This window comes from Patagioenas fasciata, chromosome 5 (assembly GCF_037038585.1).
Source record: "Patagioenas fasciata isolate bPatFas1 chromosome 5, bPatFas1.hap1, whole genome shotgun sequence".
NCBI classification, from domain to species: Eukaryota; Metazoa; Chordata; class Aves; order Columbiformes; family Columbidae; genus Patagioenas; species Patagioenas fasciata.
In genome coordinates this window covers 63325552-63349296 of record NC_092524.1, presented here as the reverse complement: position 1 = coordinate 63349296, position 23745 = coordinate 63325552, and the positions used below count along the sequence as shown (strand labels likewise).

The window sequence follows — 23745 nt, the reverse complement described above, 5'->3', positions numbered from 1 at the left end:
AAGTGCAGCCTGAAATGCCCGTTTCCTTTCTAATCACCTGCCCAGGTGGTTGTACTGGGATGAATTACTGCCCACAACTTTAGTTTAACTATGAAGGTGGAGACATTGCATGTGCTAAAAGGGAACTGTGAAAGAAGCATCCCTATTTACCTGGGGAAGGAGTGCAGCACCGCTTTTTGTCCTTAAGTTGGGGATTTGAGAATACACGATACAGAAAAATACAGTTGTATGAGGTACAGATGTGCAGCTGTGTGCAAAGAAGGAAAAAACCCACAGACCAAAATGCTTTTTTTTGCTCATGTATTAATCTACACATAAATAAAGACAGCATTTTATGATAACAGCATTTCTGCTTGCCAGTTTGATTTGTTAAATGCTGTTTTGTTTCTATACTCGAGTGTAGCCTGTGCTGTGTGGACTTATTTGCACAGATAAAATTGCAAACTTAAGAAACTTTGGGAACTGGCTCTGTAGGGTTTCAGCCTCAATCCAAAGCTTTTATTAGAGCTATCAGGAATGAGTTTTCTACAAAAGAACTGGTTTCAGTTATTATTTTCTAATCACTTTAGTTCAGTGTCATTGGGAAGAGAAGTGTTTACTTTAAACAGTTAGTGCTGCCAGTCAGTTTTAATTATTTGCTAATTAAAATGGTGAACGTTTGTAAAGCAGCAGAGATAAAGTCGTGGTAAGTCATAATCAGATATCACTTGGTGTATGAAACTATGGAAAGGGAAGGTTGTGAATTGGGTGTTGAACTGAAAGGTGGAAAACTGGGTTCAGGGCCAGCCTCATGCTGTCACTGGTTTTTCACCCTGGTATCACACTCCCTTTTGGTTTATTTCCATGTATTTGTTATTGTAAGTGCTTCTGGAAAGTTCCCGTCTCATATGTAGCTTATGCAGAACCCTAACATTGAAATAGCAAATATTTAATTTCATTTAGAACTTGGGAAAAATTTGTTTTAATATTCAGAGATGTTGTTGCTCTTCAGTCAGGTTTCCTATTAAGTTTTGCCTTTTTTTTTTGCAGCCAGCTGAATTGCTCTTGTTGAGTACAAAGATAGACTTTATGTTTAAATATTCTATATATTTAATGGATCTGGTTTTAGTTTTTGCTAGAAAGAGAAAGCATTTTAGTTTCAACTCGAAAAAAAGGTAACGCTTCATTAGTGGACAGAACGGCTCTTATGGATGTGGAATTTCTGCTGAGTGACTTGCAGTCACGATTCCTTGGCACGAGTCCTCTTTCTGGGCTGTGGCTGATTTTGTAGTAAGCTTGTCAAAATAAGTAAAAAAAGTCTGAGGATAACTTATGAAAACTAACTAACTGAATAAAATAAATATTAGACTATTCGTCGTCTCTGTGCTGCTCATATGTGCCTCTGTCTCCCACACATGACATGCTATGATGTAGTAGAAGAATTTTGACACAATAGCATGAAATAATCTGTTTGAAGGTTTCCTGGTTATTGCAGATTGTCAGACACGAAAGTCAGGATTTTCATTTATTTGTTTGTTTTTAAGAGGGGGGACAACTATTGTAAATTATAGTTTTTATTTTAAAAGCATCTTCCACAATTTATTCTTGCATCTCTGTATATAAATTTGGCACATGGCAGTTTTGCCTCCTGCTAAATGTTAGTATTGAAAACCACAGGGATTTTGCTGCATGTAAGTGCTTCATGATAGCTGGAATATGCAAAATGTGGGTCTGTCTGAAGGACAAATGCATGCTTGTTTTGTTTTTTTGGGTTTTAGGTTTCCGGTACTATTCATTTCATCACGGACTTTTGTTTGCTCTGGTGTTGAGAATGAGGTCATTGCTGCTGTGATTCATGGTGCTCTCACTTTATCCACAGATTACCGGATTATAAAAGCAGAAAGGGAGCGTTCTGGCCGCTCGGTCTGACCTCTTGTATCACGTTGGTCAAAGGATTCCCTTGAATTAAATCTTTTGAAGTAAAGCCTTTAGACTCATCTCATGTTGATTTAAAAGTCTCTAGTAATGGGCAGTCAATTGCATACCTTGGTGAAATGAATAGCAAAGGAAAAGCAGCTGAAACTGTTAATGCTTTTAGCTTTTTCGTTTCCCCTTTTATTAAATTGGGTGCATCTGTAACTTAAGTCTCCTTGTGTTTATGTCCTGTTATTTTGTATGTGTATATCTCCACTACCAGTAGCCTTCTATCCCTTTGAGAACCTTCCCATGTGCTAACAGTCTCTGTGTGTAAAATTATCGTTGTTTTCTTTTGGCTTCAAAGAAAACATTTATCTTATGATTGTATAATTTTTGAATACATATTATGTATTATCTGCTGTTTTCAGCTGCTGTTGTGCGTTTTCTTGAACTGTTCCAGCTCTGAAAAGAAGTTTGAAAACAACAGCCTGTTTTTACAACTACTTCCTGCTGATAATTGTGCTCACAATATTCACAGTAAAGGCCACCCCTTTGCCACTGCATGACTCAGATTTCCCCTTTGCTTTTGCTCGGTTGTAGCAGCTACACATCTAATCAGGGAACAAGATTGCTGGAGGCTACCTTAGATGAAATCCAGAAATGCTGCTTTTTGACTGTGACCTTTGCTTACGATTTCAGTGGACACTTGAACTAACTTCTCTCGGGAGCAAAGCTACTCTATGTTAAAGCATCTATAGCATAGCTCTGAATTGCTTCAGATGTGCCTGAACCCTGAAAGTGAAATTTCCTGTATCTTAGCTCTGCTTTTTTGTCATTATAAATGCATGCGATGCTCTCTATGCCTTCTTCCTTGGACAAAAGGTTTTGTTTTGTTTTCTTACGGTAATAAGGCCTGAGCACTTGTCGTGTGTTACTAAGCCTGGGTCTTCCACCAAAGTGCTTTTAACAGTTTGAGGAAGATGAAAAATACTTTGGTACACAGGTTTTGTGGCTGTTACAGAATCGCCTGGCTTAGAAAAGTGTCTGTGTGGCTCACCTGGGATGTGAAAGAGCCTCGGGCACCGATGTTCTCTTTCTGTCCCCTCTGTTTTGTCCCCTCTGCTCTCACCACTGCCAGCGGACAGACTCTGGGTCCACTCCATTGCTCACTTTGGTGCCTTTTAAATTTAATTTAATTTAATTTTATTTCTAAATTGCAACAAAATCTATCAGATATGAATGATAATTTTAGTTTATCTCAGTGGCAAATGTATCTCAGGGTAGGCATGGAGTAACCAGACACTTCAAGTCAGTAACACTCTAGGAACATTTTCAGACCTAGAATGTTTCTGAAGCATAGAACTGATGTAGTGATTTCTTCCTAGATCTGAGTTATTATTACATTGTTAAAGACTTTCCTTTTTTCCTTTATCACTACTTCGACCAGAAAGTTGTGTTGAATTCAGTATTGCTCTGTGTAAATTTCTGAGCTCTATCATTTACAAATTTCTTTTTGTTAGCAATTTCCATACTGTCTTAAATTTAAGATTACTTTAATGCCTTGCATAATATTATCTATAAGGGATTTTTGATTTTTTCAGAGACATACTGAGGTTTCAGCTAATTAAATATCCAGCTATGCTGTGTTCTTTTCAATGCTAAAATTAACTTTCACCAAATAATATTAACATAATGTATTGAATTTTGTTACAGATTTAGAGCATTAAATTAATATAATTTTAAATGCAAACTAAGGATAGAAATGCTCAAGGATAAAAATTCTTAGCAAGACAAATGTTTATGTATCAACTGATTACATTAACTGAATTATTCTCCTTCCACGGCTGATAATATTTAGGATAAACGTGCACTATATTACTCAGGCATACTTGAAGAAGAACATACGCTAATACTTGCGTTACCATGATGTACCAAACTATACTGACGTCCCTGTATTTTTTTTAATATTGCATTTCTTAACACATTGCTATATACACGAACGTACATACACCCCCGCATACATGTTTCCTTTGCCTCTCTCCCTCTCCTTCTCTCACACTTTACTTTGACACTCCTTTTAATGGTAAAACCGGAACCCTTTTGCGACGTGTAAGCCACACCTGAGTAGCTGTTAGGAAATCCAGCATGTGTTCCTGCTCTGATAGCAGCAAGAACCTTTGCATCTTACACTTAATCTTACACTTTTGTTTACTGTTAAGACAACATATTTATAAGTGTGCTCACTTTCAGAAAAATCTAATGGAAACTTGTAGTGGGTTTGGCTTGTTTTTAGCTATTATGAGTTTCACGTGTGCCCATAATGAGCTGTAGACAGTGACCTGGTATTTTTTTGGCAGCAAAGGGTATGAGGGAGGCAGTAAGAGCTCAAAGGTAACAGCTGGTTTTCTTGGTCAGAGGAGAGAGAGTAGCCACAGTGGCCTTCTCTTCCCAGCTCTTTGACAGGCTCTCATAGAACAGGACAAAATAAACTTACTGCAGTTTTCTTAGTTTGCTGTTCCATGTGTTTTTCTGGGATCCTGGGCTTCTAAGCTGGCACAGGAGACTGACAATGCTTTACCTTCTGATGTTATTTTTGTTATCACTGCGTCTTTCTTAGGCTGCAATATATGGTGAGTACTGTAAGTCACACAATGTGTTGGCTGGTTCTTTCAGACCATCACTCCACGTGGACAATTTACACAGTGAATGCCATGAGTGCCTAGACAGGCTGGAGAGTTGGGCAGGGAAAAATATAATGAAATACATATAGGGCAAGTGTAGAGTATTGCATCTGGGCAGGAACAACCCCAGGTTCCAGTATAAGCTGGGGAATGATCCATTAGAGAGCAGCACAGGGGAAAGGGGCCTGGGGGTCCTGGTGGACAGCAGGATGACCATGAGCCAGCACTGGGCCCTTGTGGCCAGGAAGGCCCATGGCATCCTGGGATGTATTAGACGGGGTTGGTTAGTAGGTCGAGAGAGGTTCTCCTTCCCCTCTACTCTGCCCTGGTGAGACCACATCTGGGATATTGTGTCCAGTTCTGGGCCTCTCAGTTCAAGAAGGACAGGGAATTGCTGGAGAGGGTCCAGTGCAGGGCAGCAAAGATGATGAAGGGAGTGGAGCATCTCCTGTGTGAGGAAAGGCTGAGGGAGTTGGGGCTCTTCAGCTTGGAGAAGAGGAAAATGAGGAGTGACCACAGTCATGTTTATAAATATGTAAAGGGTGGGTGTCAGGAGGATGGAGTCAGGCTCTTCTCGGTGACAACCAATGATAGGACAAGGGGCAATGGGTACAAACTGGAACACAGGAGGTTCCACTTAAATATGAGAAGGAACTTCTTCTCAGTGAGGGTGACAGAGCACTGGCCCAGGCTGCCCAGGGAGGTTGTGGAGTCTCCTTCTCTGCAGACATTCAAAACCCACCTGCACACCTTCCTGTGTAACCTCATCTGGGTGTTTCTGCTGCGGTGGGGGGATTGGACTGGATGAGCTTTCAAGGTCCCTTCCAATCCCTGGCATTCTGGGATTCTGTGATTCTGCTGGCAGGATTTTTGGGGAGCTGAGCTCTCAGCTGGGTGCTGGCTGATGGCAGAAGTGGTGCAGCCAAGTACCCAGTCACTGTTTAGTTTCTTTGACAGTTAAACCTGGGTTTATTTTATCCTTTTGTTGGGGTTGTTAATGAAATTAAGAAACACTGTCACATTCAACAAACGTGCATATTCCTTGACTTCTTCGCAGACATGTTACTTGACCTCAGTGACCTTCTTCAGGTATTGTATCTTTTTTTATTTGAAGTTTCTGTTGAATTGTTAAAGTTTAAGATTAATTGCAAGCAAAGAGCTGTCAGCGGGACATTTGGAATGTTTTAATTTCTATCTAAAAATTCTAAATTGGAAGATCACTGCCTTTGTAAATCTGAGTAACTGTTCAGTAAATTCAAATGTCAAACAAATATATTTTGCTTTTACTGCTGCAAATAATGTATCAAGAGTTGTTAGTATGATCCTTTTGTCAGGATTCAAAGTCACTGCAATGGCACAGAGTCAGATGTTACACATTTTTAAAACAACAGTTATTAAAGACAGAAATAACTTTTTTTGGTAGGTAATACTGTGTAAATGGATTAGTGCACTACAGAGATGTGTTTTATAAAATGTATTTTGAGAGAAATATGTTCTTGCTCTGTACGTGAAAACAGAAAGCTCTGCTGGCATATGCTGCCTTACCCTCATTCTCCATGTTACAACTGTTTTACATACAATGTGAGTAGGTTAGTTGCATCTATTTTTGTCCGGCCAGCTGTCTTGGTAAATGGCATCCCTCTGAAGACTATTTATTGCTTGAAGCAATCTGCTGGAATTGCAATAGTCAAATGAATATTAGTTCTTCAAATTAGTAACTTTTTTTTCTCTTTACTAACCTCTTATTGAATTATTTTGATTACTTATCATGTGTAGAATGGGAGGTTTATTTTCTTCTAACACAGGTGATTTTTCACAGTGAGTGTTATGAAATGGAACGATCACAGTAATATGAAGAATAGTCACTCAATATAAAGAAGAAGAGGTATTGTATCTGTAAATGAAAAAAAAAAGTCTTGTCTGCAGGAACAGACGAGAAAGATTGAATGATTTGTCTTTTCCCCTCTGTACATTCCAGCCAGAAAAGGTGTCGCGATGGGGCATATGAGGATCAAAAGGTTAAAGAGGGGCAACTGAAGAGATGGGAGAGACAGAAATGGGCTAGTAGTAGGGAAATAATCAATCCTGGAAAGAGGAAAATGCAAAATTTCAGTATCTTGATATGTATTTAGCTGTGTGAAGACTGCTGATGTGCTCTACTTTATAGCTTCTTTAAGGTGGATCTGAGCAAACAGGAGTCTTAAATGTTCTTGTTAAATGTAGCTATTCAGAAAGTTGTGTTTCAGAACGTATAAATGAGTTTTTCAGGTCCTAACTTGATTTCTCCTCCACCCTAAGTTTTTGTATTGTTTATTTAAAAAAACAACAACAACCAACAAAACACAAATAAACCCCAAATCAAACAAACTTGGTGGCAAAACATGTATGGCCTAGGCAGAAAACTTCAGTACATTGTGCTTTAGATGAGCCTTTGGCCACAGATCGTGTGCCTAAAAGAGAAAAGCAATTAGTTAACTAGATTGTACTATATTACCTTGAAATGTCTCTTTTTTTTTTATCAAGGACAGCTCTGCCATCCTGAAGTTGGGATGTGAATGTCATTAAAGAAAAACAAAGGTTGTTAGTACTGGTAGTGATAGCAGTGGTATTATCTTTCCAAAGTATTTGACTTGTTCAAACTCATCTACAAAATATGTCATACTGCTCCAGGTAATTGATCTTCTTGGTAAAATGAGAAAGGTGTCAATCTTGTATCAGAAAAAAATCGCATCTGAAAGCCTATAAAATGGGCTACTGTTGACCTTCGCCAACTCATGCTTCAATGCTAGTAGCAAATGTAGAGATTTTTGTTCAGAATTTTGTCCTTGATGCAGCTCAGTTGCTGGGGGAGGTGAAGTGACCTGCAGGGCTGCTGATAATCCAGCCTCAAAGTTTCTGAAGAAAGTAACCAAGTGAAACATCCTTATGGAGTGTCTTCATGGAGCCCACTGACTGAATTATCAAACCACCTTGAAATAGGTTTCAGTGCATTTGAGTGGGGAAAAAAAGCGTAACAGCCTCTTGGGTGTTGCTTCACAGCATCACAGAATGTCAGGGATTGGAAGGGACCTCAAAAGCTCATCCAGTCCAATCCCCCTGCCGGAGCAGGAACACCCAGCTGAGGTTCCACAGGAAGGTGTCCAGGCGGGTTTGAATGTCTGCAGAGAAGGAGACTCCACAACCTCCCTGGGCAGCCTGGGCCAGGCTCTGGCACCCTCACTGAGAAGAAGTTTCTTCTCGTATTTAAGTGGAACCTTTTGTGTTCCAGTTTGTACCCATTGCCCCTTGTCCTATCATTGGTTGTCACTGAGAAGAGCCTGGCTCCATCCTCCTGACACTCACCCTTTACATATTTATAAACATTAATGAAGTCACCCCTCAGTCTCCTCTTCTCCAAGCTGAAGAGCTCCAGCTCCCTCAGCCTTTCCTCACACAGGAGATGCTCCACTCCCTTCATCATCTTTGTTGCCCTACGCTGGACCCTCTCCAGCAGTTCCCTGTCCTTCTTGAACTGAGGGGCCCAGAACTGGACACAATATTCCAGATGTGGTCTCACCAGGGCAGAGTAGAGGGGAAGGAGAACCTCTCTCGACCTACTAACCAATCCTGTCTAATACACCCCAGGATGCCATGGGCCTTCCTGGCCACAAGGGCCCAGTGCTGGCTCATGGTCATCCTGCTGTCACCAGAACCCCCAGGTCCCTTTCCCTTACGCTGCTCTCTAATAGGTCATTCCCCAACTTATACTGGAACCTGGGGTTGTTCCTGCCCAGATGCAATACTCTACACTTGCCCTTGTTATATTTCATTAAATTTTTCCCCACCCAACTCTCCAGCCTGTCCAGGTCTCTGGATGGCAGCACAGCCTTCTGGCATATCAACCACTCCTCCCAGCTTGGTGTCATCAGCAAACTTGCTGACAGTGCACTCTATTCCCTCATCCAAATAATTGATGAATATATTGAATAATATAGGCCCCAGTACTGACCCCTGAGGCACTGCACTAGATACAGACCTCCAACTGGACTCTGCCCCATTGAGCACCATTCTCTGGCTTCTTCCCTTCAACCAGTTTGCAGTCCACCTCACTACCCAATCGCCCAGACCACACTCCCTCAGTTTAGCTGTGAGGATGCTGTGGGAGACTGTGTCAAATGCCTTACTCAAGTCAAGGTAGACCACGTCCACTGCTCTGCCATCATCCATCCATCTTGTTATGTCCTCATGCTTCATCCAGAAGCAAACCAAAAAGTAAACTTTAACTCCAGCTACCAGACAAAAAGATAACTGAAAGCCTGTGAAAAAGCCCATCCGTGCTTCATTTAGCTGTCTTGCAGCTGGAAACAACATTAGGTGTTTCATTCCATGTCCAGCTTACGTCCACACCCATGACCTTCAACCAGTGTCTTGCAAGCACTGGGAGGGGTCAACACCTTCTGCAGCTCACAACATAACGTGGGAGAGATAAAAGTAATATGAAGCATTTGAATCCGCTTTTACCTGCAGCTCCTTATTTGTTTAATGACTTATGATATTTGTGTTCTTGCTTGTTGTTCTGTTTAGCTTTTTCTTAAAGAAAAAAAGGAAGGGGAGATCATAAGCATGAGCGCTTAGACTCTGGTTTGTACTTGTCTTTATTGAGTTGCTTTGGGATTACGTCCCCCATTCTCTATTTAAAAAAAAAGCTGTCCCTTATGGTGTAATATGCTCTTAGAAGAATGTTATGCTGCTAAAACTTAGCAATACAGGAGACTGATTTTCACTGTTAATGAAAATCTATTCAAGAAGTCATATCAGTTTTCATCTTATGCTGATGACTGAGATGTGGGAGTTTGTCTTGTTCTACTGGAGAACTACATTTCACAATAGCTCTTGGAGCTTCAAAATTGATGTCATCTTGGAAAAAGGCAAAATGTTGTCTTTTTTTTTAATTGGAAAAGCCAGTTTTTGGTTTTTCTCCCATTTTATCTTCAGGCCAAATATGTCCCTGCAAACCTCCTCTATAAAGTGCTGTCAGCTTCAGTATGCCTCTGGTACATTTAGACTTTAAAGCATTATCTGCAATGTACTGCAAATGTCCAGACCACGGTTGCAAAACCAGGCAGAGCCATGATGAATGTTGATTGAGTTGGAAGGACGATCAGTCATCATCAGTCTCTGACAGGGAAAGCACTTGCTTATATTTTCAGATACGGCATTTTACTTGCAAATACAATCTTTAGAGAGGTCTGTAATCAGGCCTTTTGTTTGCTTTTTTTGTTAGTACAATCTAAGCGACAGGCCTTGCTTGTTTAGGAGAGTTGCAGAGCTTGTCTAGCCTTGGCCCAACTTTTGAGCAGTTCAGCTTTGCTCATCTGTTTCAGGGCACCTTGTTCCTTGCACCTGGAGAACTAGTTGGCTGAAGTTTTGATCTCAGGATGGGGAAATGCCACTTTTCGCATCCTGGGAAATGGCAATTTCTTCTTTAGCTTCTTGTAATCTCCAGTGTCAGGGTCTTTGCAGTGTGGTCATAAAAGATTTTGGGAAGAGGTGTTGGCAGTGCTTTGATCTCCAGTTTCAGCCTAGTGTCCCCTGTGGTGTGTCCTGCTGTTACATAAGGCTGATGCGTGCTGAAAAGATGTTAGACAGAGCCAGGCTCTTCATAGGAGTGAGCAGCAGGATGATTAGCAGCAGTGGACATAATTAATTAAAACGTTTTGTCTTGATAACAAAAAAAAAGATTTTTCACCATGAAGACAGCCAAGGGTTGAAACAGGTTGCTCAAAGCAGTTTTGAAGTCTCTGTCCATCAAGGTTTTCAAGATCATGAGCAAGCTGGTCTGTTGTTGTAGCTGACCTGGCTTTGAGCAGGAGGTTGGGCTGCAGACCTGTTGAAGGTGCGTTCCAACCTGAACTGTACCACGGTTCTAGATGAGGGAAGAGGGCACACAAGAAGTGAAAATCAGTAACTAGTACTTGCTTGGTCTCATCCTCTTTTGGCCTCTTTGCCACTTCAAAACACAACTCTTATGCCCTGTTTCTTTATCTTCAATTTGTCGAGTAACCACACTCTTTTCCAGAAGGATTTCTATTGTGAGTTATTTTTGGACACTTGTTTTTATTTATCTATTCTAAAGGCAGCATTGGCCTCCCTGATTCCTCTATGCTTGTCACAAATTATTCATTGACTTTCTTGCATAGATGGTATGATAGTGGTTTATTGTACTGCTGTGGTGTCAGAGGAAGAATTCTGGGACTAATGCATATGTGATTGGCAAAAGCAGACTCTCGTCCAAGTCCCCAGACTGAAGGCAACGCTTTAAAGAATAGCATGAGAGGAAGCTGCTTAATTTTGATTTGTGCCTCTCTTTGAACTGCAGTCTGACAAGCTGGGTTTGGTACATATTTGTAGTTTTGTGTGTTGTCTTTTGAGGTTAAATGTAATGTTCTGGTTGTAATATGGATCCAAAAAATAAGATTCAGTTTATTGTGTGGAGAAGGGTAAAACAGAGTATTTTTTTTTAAAGACTATACTTGCCTAGATTTTTAATACCCTTTGTTCATTTAAAGTTATTAACATGTTGACTGCATTTGCCTTTATAGCCCCTATGCAAATTGCTATGTTGATTGAGTTAATTTAAACAACCTGGTTGGGACCTTCAGGCATTACTATACTAGAAATGTTAATAATGAATCAAATAACCACAGGTGCCTCTTTCCCCAGCAACAAACACTCTCCTTAAAAACTCATTTGCTTTCCATGCTTGCTTAATTATTTAGGCAAGCAGCCATGGATGTTTCACAGTGTGAATTCTCATTGTGTTCCAACTGCCCGGTCTTTGTCTTTCTGAAAGGCAGAAGACCCTGAACCATTATCACCACTTGGAATATTTCTCCAGAATGCCCCACCATAGTCTTGAGAAACCTTTTTGGAAATTGCTCATAGCGAAAGAGTTTTGATTCATAACTTTATGGAACAAGCACAATGGTCAAGCAAAAAATTCCATTCAGTGATTGCAGCTTTATTTTTTGCTACTGTTGGGAAGTTAAAGTAACGTGACAACTGTATGAATAGGAGATTCCCTGCTTCCCAAAGAGAGCTTAAAATGATGGAGGGTGTTAGACTGATGAACAGCTGAATTCCCATGTCACCAGAAAGGAGGTATTTGTTGTTATTTCTGAAAGTGGAAGTATATTGGTATTTGTGAACACATTGGGCATGATGTGAAAGCAAGGGGAAATTATGAAAGGATCGGAGTCCCTATGGAAGTGTCCCTTTGAAATCAGCATCTGATGACTGACAGATGTGAAATGAAAACGCTGTGTCTCCAAAAAATACTGTGAAGGGCAAAGAGTATAACAAGTAGAAAGATATTTCTATAAAGATGTAGCTGAATAATAGGAAGCCATTCCTTCTACAAATGCCCCTTTCAGCTAATATAAAGTATTCTGGAACAAGAGCAGAAATTAACTGTTGGAAAGGAGAACATCTTACAGAATCTTTAGTTCTGTAAAAACTTTGGGGTATTTTTTTTTCCAGAGCCTTGGTGAGCACATACTTTTTGTCTGAAAGATGTCTTGCTGAAGAATTTAATTTAAAAAAAAGGTCCCCCCCCAAAAAAAACACCTCAGTGGCAGGTCCAAATGTTCGTAAATGTATTTCTTTAAATGTGAACTGAATGTAAAATAACTTGGTAAAAACTATCAGGGTGTGCAGGTCTTTTAAAGTATCTCCTCTGATAGAGGTCGGCACCACTCTCCGTGTTAGGTGTTGATGTTGAAGCCTGGTAATTGCATTGAGTTTAGGAAATGTTAATATCTGATCAAAATACACAAAGAGACAGCACGAGTCTTATGAAAGTCTATAAAACAGTTGTTACACTTTGACAATTTCGATTGGGGAAATACTGTTTTTCAGTATTATCCTTTTAAATGAAAGGGGAAAAGAGGCCAGAGTTGCTGTGTTAAGCTTCATTGCTGCACCAATTTGAGTCTAAGCCAGAGACATCCTTTCAGAAGGGCATTTTTGTTTATTCACCATTTTAAGGACTCGCATGAAATTAGGTTTTATGCCTGCAAATGTCACGTGGTTCTAAATTCAGAGCATTAAGCTTTTGATGGATTGGAGTATATGAATTTTTATAAGAAGTTCTTAATGAAGAAAGAACTAGAAATTGAAGTAGGCCTCTAAATTAATTTTCTTAATTTTCTAAGCTTAATAGAGTGCAAGAAAACATTAATGATAAGAGTCAAGAAAGACTCTTATCTATATGCCTATTATATATCCGTCATATCTGCCACAGGATGTGTGTGCATGAGTAATAGTTGAAATTAGTGACAGTGATATAAAATTTTAGTGAAAGGGCCTTCTTCCACTAAAACCACGAGTTCTTGAATATCGTGTTTCAGCAGTTCAATGCCATTACAGATTTCTGGCTGAGCTTTATGCTATCTTGAATTTCCCACTAATGAGAAATGTCCCAGAACCTGTGAATATCTGGTAACTTTTAAAGATGAGAAGCATATTGTTTGAGAGGGCCTGAGGTCTGTTTTCCTACTGATTTGCCAGGAAAACTGGAAGCAATTAAGTATTCCTGATTATTTTTGTGACTTTACCCTGGCATTAAAAATGTGTGAGCTTCATGAGGAAAACAATATAGAGCATGTAATCCACTGTATATTACGCTTTCTTTGTAAATTGGTAGTAACCAGAAACTGCAAAGAAATGCACTTGTGATCAAAAGAAAGAAATTCCCTGATGTACCATTTCTATTTGAATTTATTATTTTATGTAAATACGGTGCCTACACCTTAAAGTCAGTCATTAAAACACTGATGATGTGGGTGAAGTGGAAAAGCAGGTTAGTTTAAAGTACATTATTTCTCAAGGAGACCATGGATCCAGAGACGTTTAGTTAGGCCGAGAAGATAAACAATCATCGACCAAATTTATTATGCTTCAGGTTTAATTTGGCACCCACTTTGACAGTGAAAACCCTGCTTCTTTATGCCTCTTCACATTTATTTGTTCTTTGATTGCATTTATGGAAAGGTTGCATGGCAGGGGTTTCTTAGACAGTGACATGGCTTGATGGGGACAAACATCAAGTATTTGGATGTTGTGACAAAAAAAGACAGAGGGAGAAATACTTGTCTGAATTTTGGGTGGTTGGTTTTTTTTCTAGACTAAAATGAAAGAACTAGATGAGTTTGTGAAACCTCTGATGGAAACATATGTACTCGGCCCTGTTGATTTGTGCCGTGAAATCATCCTTGCAGAACAAAATCTAAGTGATGAAGTTTAAGATTTATAGTAACTTAGGCGGCCAACTTCGAAGGCTCAAGCGACAGCCAAACCCCCAGTCTTTATTTAATATTTCGTAGACAAAAGGTCAAGACCAGCCATGCCAAACTTGCAGTGAATCTAGAGCATCTCAAGCCAACTGAAACACTGCAGATATTTTGCTGGAGTAACGTCTGTTCTGTCTCTGTGGCTCATGGAAAGTCACATGCTCTCAAACTCGTATGAATTGCCAGATTCCGTAGATGCTTATTTTTCTGTATAAAATTCAGTGACGTGTTTCCGAAAAAATATACTTCTTATTAAAAGGGTATATTCACTTCCTTCCCAAAGAATAGTATCTCTAAGTTGTTTGGGATTTCAGGAAAAAAAAAAGGACAGTAAAATTTAAGTCTATACTTTTGCATCCTCTAGGCCAGTCCAACCACTGCTCAGACAAAACATGGAAGATGCTCAACTCTTTCCACAAAATATAGAATAAATTAATTACCATAATATCATATACGCTCGAATGGGCAGTCACCTTCAGGATATGTGATCATTCTCAGGATTTCTTTCAAGTTCTAATTTTTAAAATGTTTTAAATTTGAGAAAACTTCATGCTAAGGATATATTTACATACAGGAAAATCTTGACATGCACGGCTAGGTGAAAATATGTCCATGCTTGTTTTTGTTAAATGTATTTATTTACGCTGGCTTGGTAGAAGTATCTACGCACTTGGGAGGAAAGCTTGCTTTTAGACTAATGTTGGTAAAGCTCTGCTGAGAAACTGAAAGACAACATACTTAGGAACAGGATTATTTTTTTCATTTCCATAGGCTTCTACCATTATGAACAGCTCGGTTGTGTAATTGACTGCTTAGCAAACACCTTCATTATCCTGGCGTAGGAAATGAGAGGGGCAGTTCTGTTACATAAAAGCAATAGAGCATATACTATCCTAAAAATAATAGTAATAAAAAAATGTATTTGTTTGCAGCGTAGGAGGATAAAGTCTATTTTTCCACTAACTTTGACCATTATACGTGCCTTGGGGGGATTAAGGTGTTGGTGGAGCTTCGTGGGAATGTTTGGGGCTGATTGGGAACTGAAGTGTATCCTGCCTTTCTTGCTGACCACAAAAACACATCTTAAGATAGTGAAAGAACACTTCCTCAGACGTTAAAAATACAAATGTAGTTACCTGTGCTATAAATTGCAAATCAGAGTATGAGGAGTAACTCCTCCTCTGAGTTTACATGAAGGGGGTGAGGAGCAGAGCTCTACCCCTGGTTTGGTGTGATTTAGGGCTTTCCTGAATTTATTTATCTTTTTTTTAAAGTGGGGTGATCTGGGGCAATGTCCATATGTAAGAAATGACAAATAACCCTTGGGGTGTGAAGCACCACTCCTTGTTTGATGGAAAAGTTTGGTGTGCGCTTGTGCAATACTTAATTATCCCACTTCACATGACCATGCAGAGCTGAAATTTGCACTAACTTGTGAGTATTTGCCAAGGTTTTATTATGTTACAGGATAAATGGCACTTTATATATACTGATATTGTATTAAAGTGTACTTAATGCTTTAAGATGTTAGGTGACAACTGAAAATTGTCCCAAGTACTACAGAGCAGCACTGAGCCCACTGAAGAGCATGATTAACAACGTTTTGTAATTTTTTCAGTATAAACTTATGCTTTGATTTACAATGCTAATTCGCGCAGCTTTTGACAAGCACGAAGTATTATTCTATACCTATGAATATTGCTTGTATTACTTCAATTTAATTTTTTCAAAGCAGGTTCTTTAAGATTTCAAAAGTGTTTCCCCTATCCATATAAATGTTCTATGAAAAACATTTGTGGTTAAGATTTAAATAATGGAATGTTTTTGTTTTGTCTTTTAATAGGTGAATGTCTATGTGCTGGGAAAAACTTTCCTTCTGTTGGCCAGAGAACTCTGCATAAATGCTCCAGCCATAGGTATTTTTTTTTATGAGTTGACTTTTTGGGTATTTGCGTGGTAGATATGTATGTGTGTATATATACATAGTATTGTGTGCTGAATACCAAAGCGGTAACTTAAAAATGAGGCTGGAATCAATCCAGGCAGAAGAGCATTGCTGACCATGAGAGCCTGTTCTCTGTTATTTAAGAGGTTTTTGGGAGCTAGATGCTATTTTTTTAACAAATAATCGTGTTGCTTTTCCTGAGAGTATTTTAGGCTATACCAAGACAATGAGCTGATGTATAATAAATGCGTGTGTGCCTACAAGCTCGCACAGGCCTATCACACTTCAGTTCCACAGAGATGCAACATTTGATAAATATTTGCCAAATTTCCTATCTGTCCATCATGCTGAGGTGTTCAGGGCTTGAAATACAAGTGGCTTGATGGAAAATGAGGAGCAACTTTTTCCAAGCATGCAAATGACTTAATTAGTAAGTCATCACTGAAATGGTAACCCAGTGATGGGAAGGTGGGTTTTAACCTGTTAAAGGGTAAAAAAAAGCTGTTGTCTATTCTGTAGCTTTTAAGCCATGGGAATTAATGCCAATTCTAGTTAATATAGAGAGGTCTTGTGACTGTTACCCACCTCTATGATGGAATTTTCTTCCTGTATCTTTACCCACGCTCACACCCACTCTTCCTTAATCTGGACTGATGAAATGAGATGCCTTTGTGTTCAAGAACACGACACACAAGCCCTTTCCTGTGTCCTCAGCTGGGCACGGAGCTGCCGTCCTTTGCGCAGAACCAGCAGCTCGCACATAGAGCATCAGCAGAACAGCCTCCAGATAGTGTGCTGGCTTCGTTAGCATAGCTGGGTGCCTGGTAAATAGTTCTTGTTTTCAATAATTCAGTTACTTTCTTATTTTTAATTATTTTTCTTTTTTTAAGAGAGAACAGGCAGAATTTGTGTTGTATTTGTTCTTCAAGGTGAAAATTAATGCAGCTTAGGAAAAGGCAAATGGAAAACCTTCTACATTAAATGTAAAGGTACTTGTTAAACATGAAGAAATATTGGTTTAGGCTTCTCTTTGAGTATTGTTTCTAAGGTCATTCTGAGAAGACAGATTTATAAAAACCAAGTATTTCTAATTGGCTTATTTGTAATGGTTGTCAGACACTTGAGGAGAACACTTTTATCACTCTTTAAGAAAAGTGAAGGCTATAGCTATAAAATGACTGCTGATGGTAGATGGAAAGGATTATGGTTAAAACAAATAAAGGGTGGGAAAGGAAAGATCCAGCAGCTTTTGTTTAAAGTGGCTTATTTCTAATTAGTAATTTTGAGTGAACTTAAATACCATATTGCAAGTATTTCTCCAATGTCTGTTCCTAAATGAGAGGATCAGATATACATTTAGGTAGCGGCTGCCAGTATTACAGCTTTGGACTAAACCTGTGATAAAGCCTGTCACTGCATTAAGCTTCATCTGTACGGCTTGATTCTGGCCATTTATGAGAGGCACAGTTTGACAGGTGCAAGTGTCAGTGTTGCTGGAGGTTAATGCAGCTGATGTGTGTGAAATGGGTATTAGAAGCTTTCAACTATAACTGCAGGATGATTTTGAACAACTTTGATTACACTCAGGGTTTGTCTTTCTTCAGCTCAGGCAACACACAAAAATCCCTGAGCTTCCACATGTGTCAGTGCCCCTTTTTCATGAAGGGAAATAAAGATTGTTGCTGGATAGTCACAGTTCCCATGCAAGGAACACTGTTTGTAGTGATAAGTGATGGGCTGTGCATATGCACACAGGGGACAGACCACAGTATCACTCCCCCCGTTAACTGCACATGAATTAATAGACACAAGCCAGAAGATCAAGTACACAGGATTTAGGGCAAGTAAAAACATTTTATATTTCACAGATCTGTAAACTGCTCTAGTTTAGAACATTCTGTTTAAGTCAGCTGCAGTCTGCAAGTTAGTTATCTATATACAAAATAAATGCACAGTACGTGCAAAATTTAACATTTTTCTGCTTTTTGCAGTCTTAATAATTAAGTCAAATAGCTTATGAATAAATAAAATAAGATTAAATTCAAGAGCATTCCTTCACTTATTTGTATAGCCTGATGTAGCAGATAGGTAAGTAGCATAACATTCCATACTGCTGCAGTTTGTAGTAAAATTGAAAAATCCCTTAATGTGCAGCGTTGCAGTACTGGAATACAATCAAGGTGAAATGCATCATGCATAGAAAATGAGCTCAGGTATTTGTCCTCCTTGCACTCCGGTTCCATTAGTACTGTCCGAGGAGCACTGGAACTGGAATGTCACTTTCCCACACTGCACCTCAGTCATTCCCTCTTGCCCAAAGTAGCTGAGTTCATTACCATCAAGAATAGCACTTACATTGTAAAAAGTGTCTTGCTCAACCTGCACAGGGTGTTCAAACCACACAGAGAAAGTGTTACTGGAACCGTCGGAGGTAAACTTTGTCAGATTTTGAGCAAGGACAACTCCTAAGCGTTTCAGTTCGATTTTGACGCTGTATTCAGCTTTGCCGCAGCTTGACCCATACAATCCCAGTCCTGCTATAAATATCCGTTTATCTACAGCAAACTGAATACTGTCACACCGCCCTCGGTACCTCCACTGATTGCTGCGGTACGCAGACGACTGAAACCGGTGGCATCGCTGAGGTACAAGTCCTTTTCTTTTTGTCAGTGGAAACTCTAGTTTGGGTTTATTGGCGGCCGTGTACCATAGGAATATGTTGTGAGTTTCCTCGAGGGTGAGGATGTCAGACTGGGCAGCTCCGTTGGCAAACTCTTCCAAAGTCATGGTGGGAATCCGCACCAAGTACAAAGCTTTTCCTAACACAGTCCTCTTGTTGCGTGGTGTAACCGGTAGCCCTTGCCTTTTGCATTCAGCCTCTGCCCAGTTGAGAACAGCCTCAAAAACTACCACTTCCTTGGTGTTGAGTGCCTCCCGGGTTACAATGATCTCTAGTGTTTGTTGATCTATCTCGCAGAAGCCCTCTGACTTCAGTGCCATTTCTGCTTGAGCATCAATCACTTCCCAGCAGCGCTGCGTCAGCTCTGGCTCCTCGAAGAGCCTGCTCTGAGACAGCAGGACACAGGCGTTCTTTGCTTCTAAACTGGTCTCCAGAAAATTGACGCAAGCCTTTGCTAGGGCCGGCACGATGTACTTCTTGGCAGCATACAGCGTAGCCAAAACTGTGTCAGCTTCCAGGTCTATTTCATCACTATACATGTATCTAGACAGGGAAAAATAAAATAGTTTCTTAGGGGAAAAAATACAGGCCATGAAAGATTGATCTATGGTCATCATCACTGGTAGTGAATCTGACACTCTATCTTTCAGCACATTAAGTAAACAGTAATAAGTGCATATTGCACAATGCCAATTAGGAGATGTATATTTTATAAGCTACTTTGATTCTGTCCACGTAATTAGTAGACTTGTAGTGGCCACTTACTTTAATAGGATTAGAAAGGCTGCAGGTTCCACATCTGGTATATGGATTTCAGATTTGACCTCTGCGAGATCGCCATAAAACATAGCATAGAAGACAGAGCTACCAACTGCCAAAACGTACTGGAAAATAAAGAGAGAGAAGCCTCAGTAATACGTATCGGTAAGAGCTGAGCATGCTGGCTTTCGATAAGAGCTACACTTAGGGAAAGTTAAAAGCGGCAGTGGAGGCAGAAGACTGCCTTAGACTGTTCCCTTTAATTGCAGTGTTATGTGAATTACTTTTGGGATTAGACAAGAGCTGTAATTAGGAAAAAAAAAAACTAGTTGTAAGGTGGGGGGGAGAAGGCAAGACGCGCAGCGGCATTAAAAAGCCAAAAATTATCTGCACAAACCTTATGGGCAGGAACTTTCTTGGATGCCCCCGGCGGGCCCACGATGAAGTGAACGTCGGCCATGAGTTCGTTATTGAACATCAGCGCGTTCCTGCAAGCGAGGGGAGGGGGGAGAAGCCCCGTTAGCCGCGGGCAGCCCCTCACCGGCAGCCCCAGCCCCGGGCCTCCCGCCGGCGGCCCCCGCGGCTCCATCCCGGCCCGGGCCGCCCGGCCCTCCGGCCTCGCCCTCGGTTGCAGGTGCAGGGCGGGGGGGGCCGGGGCACCTCTCCCGCCCGCCGGGGAGGGTCCGGCGGGGCCTGGCCCTTACCTCTCCCGCAGGGTGGGGTGGAAGGATTGCCAGTTGGCGCTCTCCAAGTTGTTGTTGTTGAGGTTTTGGAGCTGGGGCGGCGGGGGCGGCTGGGCGCTCTGCTGCAGCTGCAGGGCGTTCTTCTTGCTGTTGGCAGCGGTGGCGGCGGCGGAGTTACTGTTTGCGATATTGGTGTTGGTGCTGGCAGGGTAAAGTTCTGCAGCCATCTTCTTCTTCAGGGACAGGGGTACTATCTCATAGCATCCTGGCACCTTTCCGTTTGACCTCACACTCTTTTTGGACTTCTTTAAGGTCTCTGGAAGCAGAAGAAAAAAAGTCAAACACTTCATGATCCTGCCATTGAGGCAACCATGGGGCAGTGGCATGAGCAAGAGAACTAACAAATCCCAAATGCGAGTCCCACTATCTGGATATTTTGTACGCTTCTAGATGCAGGGTGGCTTTTGGTATGGTTTTTTTTGGAGTGTACGCGCTCTTTGGTTATAAGCCCGACGCACCTTTCCGGGGGGAAAGGGATGATGCTGTATCGGATCGGTGCCAGCGCTCACCTTGGCTCGAAGAGGGGGGTCCCAGCCTCCACAGCACTGCCACGACTGCAGTGGGGAATCCAAGCGGGGCTGGCAGGCAGTTCCTTCCCCCGAGGAACGACGAGAGAAAAATAAAACAGAAAAAAACCAGCCAAAATCCAGCAACAAAACCCCACAAATCCAGCCGAGGCGGTGGGTCAGGACCGAGAGTCAATCCACAAATCCTCCGAGTGCAGCAGCCCAGCGAGGGTGAAGCGCAGCCAGCCGCCCGATCCCCGCCGCCAGCGACCGGGCTCCGCTCCGTCCTTCCCCTCCCGGCGGGGGCACATTCGCGGCGGCCGGGCCGAGGCGGCGGCTCTCTGCAGTCCCGCTCCCAGGCGGCCCCGCCGCCACTGCTGCTGCTCCCACCAACTTTCCTCCTCTCCCCGCGGCGGCCGCCGCCACACGGCGCTGCTCCTCCGCGCTGCTCCCGCCCGCGTCGGGGGCGTTGCTGGCCGTGGGGCGCCCGGCTCCTCGGCGGCGGGCAGGCGGGCGGCGCTGCCCCGGGCACGGGGCTGGCGGCGGCGGGATGCGGCTCTGCCGGGCCTGCCTCCGCCTCCCGCTCTAATAGGCAGCGGCCGCGCCGCGCGTCACCGCGGCGCTGGCCAATGGAGAGCGCCGGGGCGCGGCGTGGGAACCGCCCCCCGCCCCGCCGGGTGTCAGTCTTCCGCGCGCGCGCCGCTGCGCCCCTCCTGTGCCCGCCCGGGGGCGCTCGGCGCTGGGCACCGTGTCCGTGCGCGCTCCCGAGCGCTGCCCGGGAGGAGCCCCCGGGAGGAGCCCCCGGGGCCGCTTGAACCGCAGTGCGGGGACACGCGGGGGACCGGGCTGCGGGCTCCCGTGGTGGAGCGGGGCTGGCGGCCCCGGGCGCGCACCGCCCTTCCCGGCCGGCCCGGGCGGGGGCGCCGCCGCGCCGCGCAGCTCGGCTGGGGGGAGCCGGGCCGCCGCGCTGCCCCGCCGGGACCGGCAGCTCCGGAGCTCGGGGCACGGCCGGGGCGGAATTATTGAATTCAAGGCAAGCTGGGGGTTTGTTCCTGCCCATTTTTTTTCGCAGCTCCGCAGCCGCCGTGCCCCGGTTGTGCGGGTCCTCCCGGCCGGGGTCCCCGGCCAGCGCCCGGGGTGTTTCGGCGGGTACCGGCCCCTCTCGGCCGCGCTCCCGTGGGCCGGGCTGGCGGCGGGGCCGGTTACCCGTGCTGCTGCTGGGAAAATCACTTTTTTCAACAGTTTCCGAGGAATTTTTGTGTATTTCTGTGAATGACGATGTAGCATCTAGGTACTTCCAGAAGTCCCGAGTCCTGAGTAGGATAAGGAAAGGAGGAAAAGTCTTAAAACCAAATTCTCCTTTATTAAAAAATAAATTATTTCCCATGCCATCTCCCTCACGACCCCTCTATGCCTGTTAAGGGAAACCACAAGTTTTGCCTCACTTGAACTTGCTCACTTGTGTGCAAGGGTTGCAGTCCCAGGGGTCTCTCTGAAGACAAAGGGGACTCGCTGGGGAGCAGGACACCCTCTGTGCATCGCTGGTTGATGAGTACACTGGAAAGGATTGAAAGTGCTTGGGTTTTACAACTTAATTTTTTCTTTTTTTTTTTTTTAAATGTTTGCATCCATGCGGGGCATGTTTATTTTAACCTTGACCCTGCATTTAATTTAGATACCGGTAGTATTACTTTGTAGCCATTTATGGCCACTTTCACTTCAAACTAATCTGTGTGTTCATTTTCTGATGGTTTGGTAGCTTCAGGATTTAAATTAACGATGTGTAGCGCTTTATCAAACGACCTGTGGGCATGAATGCTGGCAGAACTGTCTGAACCGCTACATTGCAAATGTGTAAGTGCTCCCGAAACTCAGCTGGGCAGAGAAAGCTGTGAACTGCCCCGCTCTGCTCCGATCTGGCAGCCCCAGGAGCTGAAGTTGGGCCCTGTTGGGATAAGAAGAGATGGGGGAGCAAACCGGGCATTGCTTTTAACTTCTGATGCATTCCTTTAGTGCGAAGCTGAAAGTTTAAGTGTCTGTTGAGGCAGAGCATCACTTCTGAAAGGGTATTTTTTTGTTGTTGTACTTTGGAATCGGTCGTTTCTGTTGAATATGGTTTTACAGAATCATGCTTTTCCAAAAAACTGCAGTTGTATTTATATATTTTTTTTCACAAGCAAGTGCTTGAAGGTGGGTTTTCCTAAACATTCCAAATAAGACAGATGATTTGTCACAGGCACCTTAACATGTGTCTGCCAGGTGAGTATCTGCTATTGTGAGACATAGATAATTGGAGACAACTACCCTTAAGAATAATGTGGATTGGTTAATCCTTCCTAAACCTTTGGTCTTTAGGGTCATGTTTAGAAGGTGACAGCACTCTGGTGTCTCTTAGGTCTGGAGGGAGATGTGTTTGAAAGTTCTTGCTTGATAAATGCTTTCATTTAAATGCTTCTGCAGGGTTGACAGCCGTAATCACATACTGCGTGATCTTGATAATTATGGATAGCAACAGGGCATCATTGTTAGAACTTGGTGCTAAATGAAACTGCTTTGATTAGTTTTCAATCCCCAAGATTGTTCCAGTGTTTTGAGCTGAATTTTCATCTTTATCAGTTTAAGTGCCCACATAGGGGATCAGCTAAGGAAATTGAGTTGAGACTAATAGTTAACAATTTACCGTACATCATGGATTTTCGGTCAAGTGATAAAAGGCTGGCAGGAAATGAGAAATTGATACCTCAGAAAAAAGTAAACATGTGTTAAGCGTAGCTTTTACAAGATTGTTTGATAAATTATAAATTGGTTTAGGCAAAGCACAATCCATGCTGACAGAGTTCAGTTAGTTTGAAGCTGATACCACCAACACTTGAAATAAGTTTATACATCTGGAGGCAGATCCGTGGCCGATGTAAATTGTCATAGCACTGTTGACGTTAATTGGGTTCCGGCAGTTTATGCTGGTGAAGAGTGTGTCTCAGTGTCTGTAACAAACAGTGTTCTGTGCTGTTGGAACCTGAGTCTGAGAGGGAGCTGGATTTAGCTTTGAAGGTGTAAGCAGACTTTTGTTAGGGACATGGGATTTTAAGCAAACAAATGTTTTGCAAAGCTTAGTTTGTGGTTAGGTGTGAGATGAGACATGCAAGTTACCTTATTTGTTACTTTGCAAGAGATGTTAAACATTTTGGATGTAAGTCATGTCCTCA

At 42.4% G+C, this 23745-nt stretch overlaps 2 protein-coding genes across 4 annotated transcripts in view; one reads left to right on the top strand and one right to left on the bottom strand.

Annotated features, from left to right (window-relative positions):
• Positions 1-23745, top strand: part of BRF1 (BRF1 general transcription factor IIIB subunit) — a 179969-nt gene that overhangs the window by 66482 nt on the left and 89742 nt on the right. The window contains exons 4-5 of one of the 2 annotated variants that reach the window (XM_065838810.2): positions 5635-5666; positions 15750-15822. In XM_065838810.2, the coding sequence (XP_065694882.1) occupies positions 5635-5666; positions 15750-15822 (105 nt within the window). Of the gene's footprint in view, positions 1-5634; positions 5667-15749; positions 15823-22091; positions 22113-23745 lie in introns of those variants that run through there. The other variant, XM_071809723.1, reaches the window with a different exon arrangement.
• BTBD6 (BTB domain containing 6) lies at positions 17686-21068 on the bottom strand. Of its 2 annotated transcripts, XM_065839823.2 has the most exons (5): positions 20543-21067; positions 19995-20289; positions 19688-19778; positions 19297-19415; positions 17686-19074 (listed from the first exon to the last, which is right to left on the bottom strand). In XM_065839823.2, the coding sequence occupies exons 2-5, from the start codon at positions 20198-20200 to the stop codon at positions 18042-18044; spliced, it is 1449 nt and encodes a 482-aa protein (XP_065695895.1). In that variant the 5' UTR covers positions 20201-20289; positions 20543-21067; the 3' UTR covers positions 17686-18041. The 2 variants fall into 2 exon arrangements, with proteins under 2 accessions (XP_065695895.1, XP_065695894.1); XM_065839822.2 differs by having other exon boundaries at positions 19995-21068.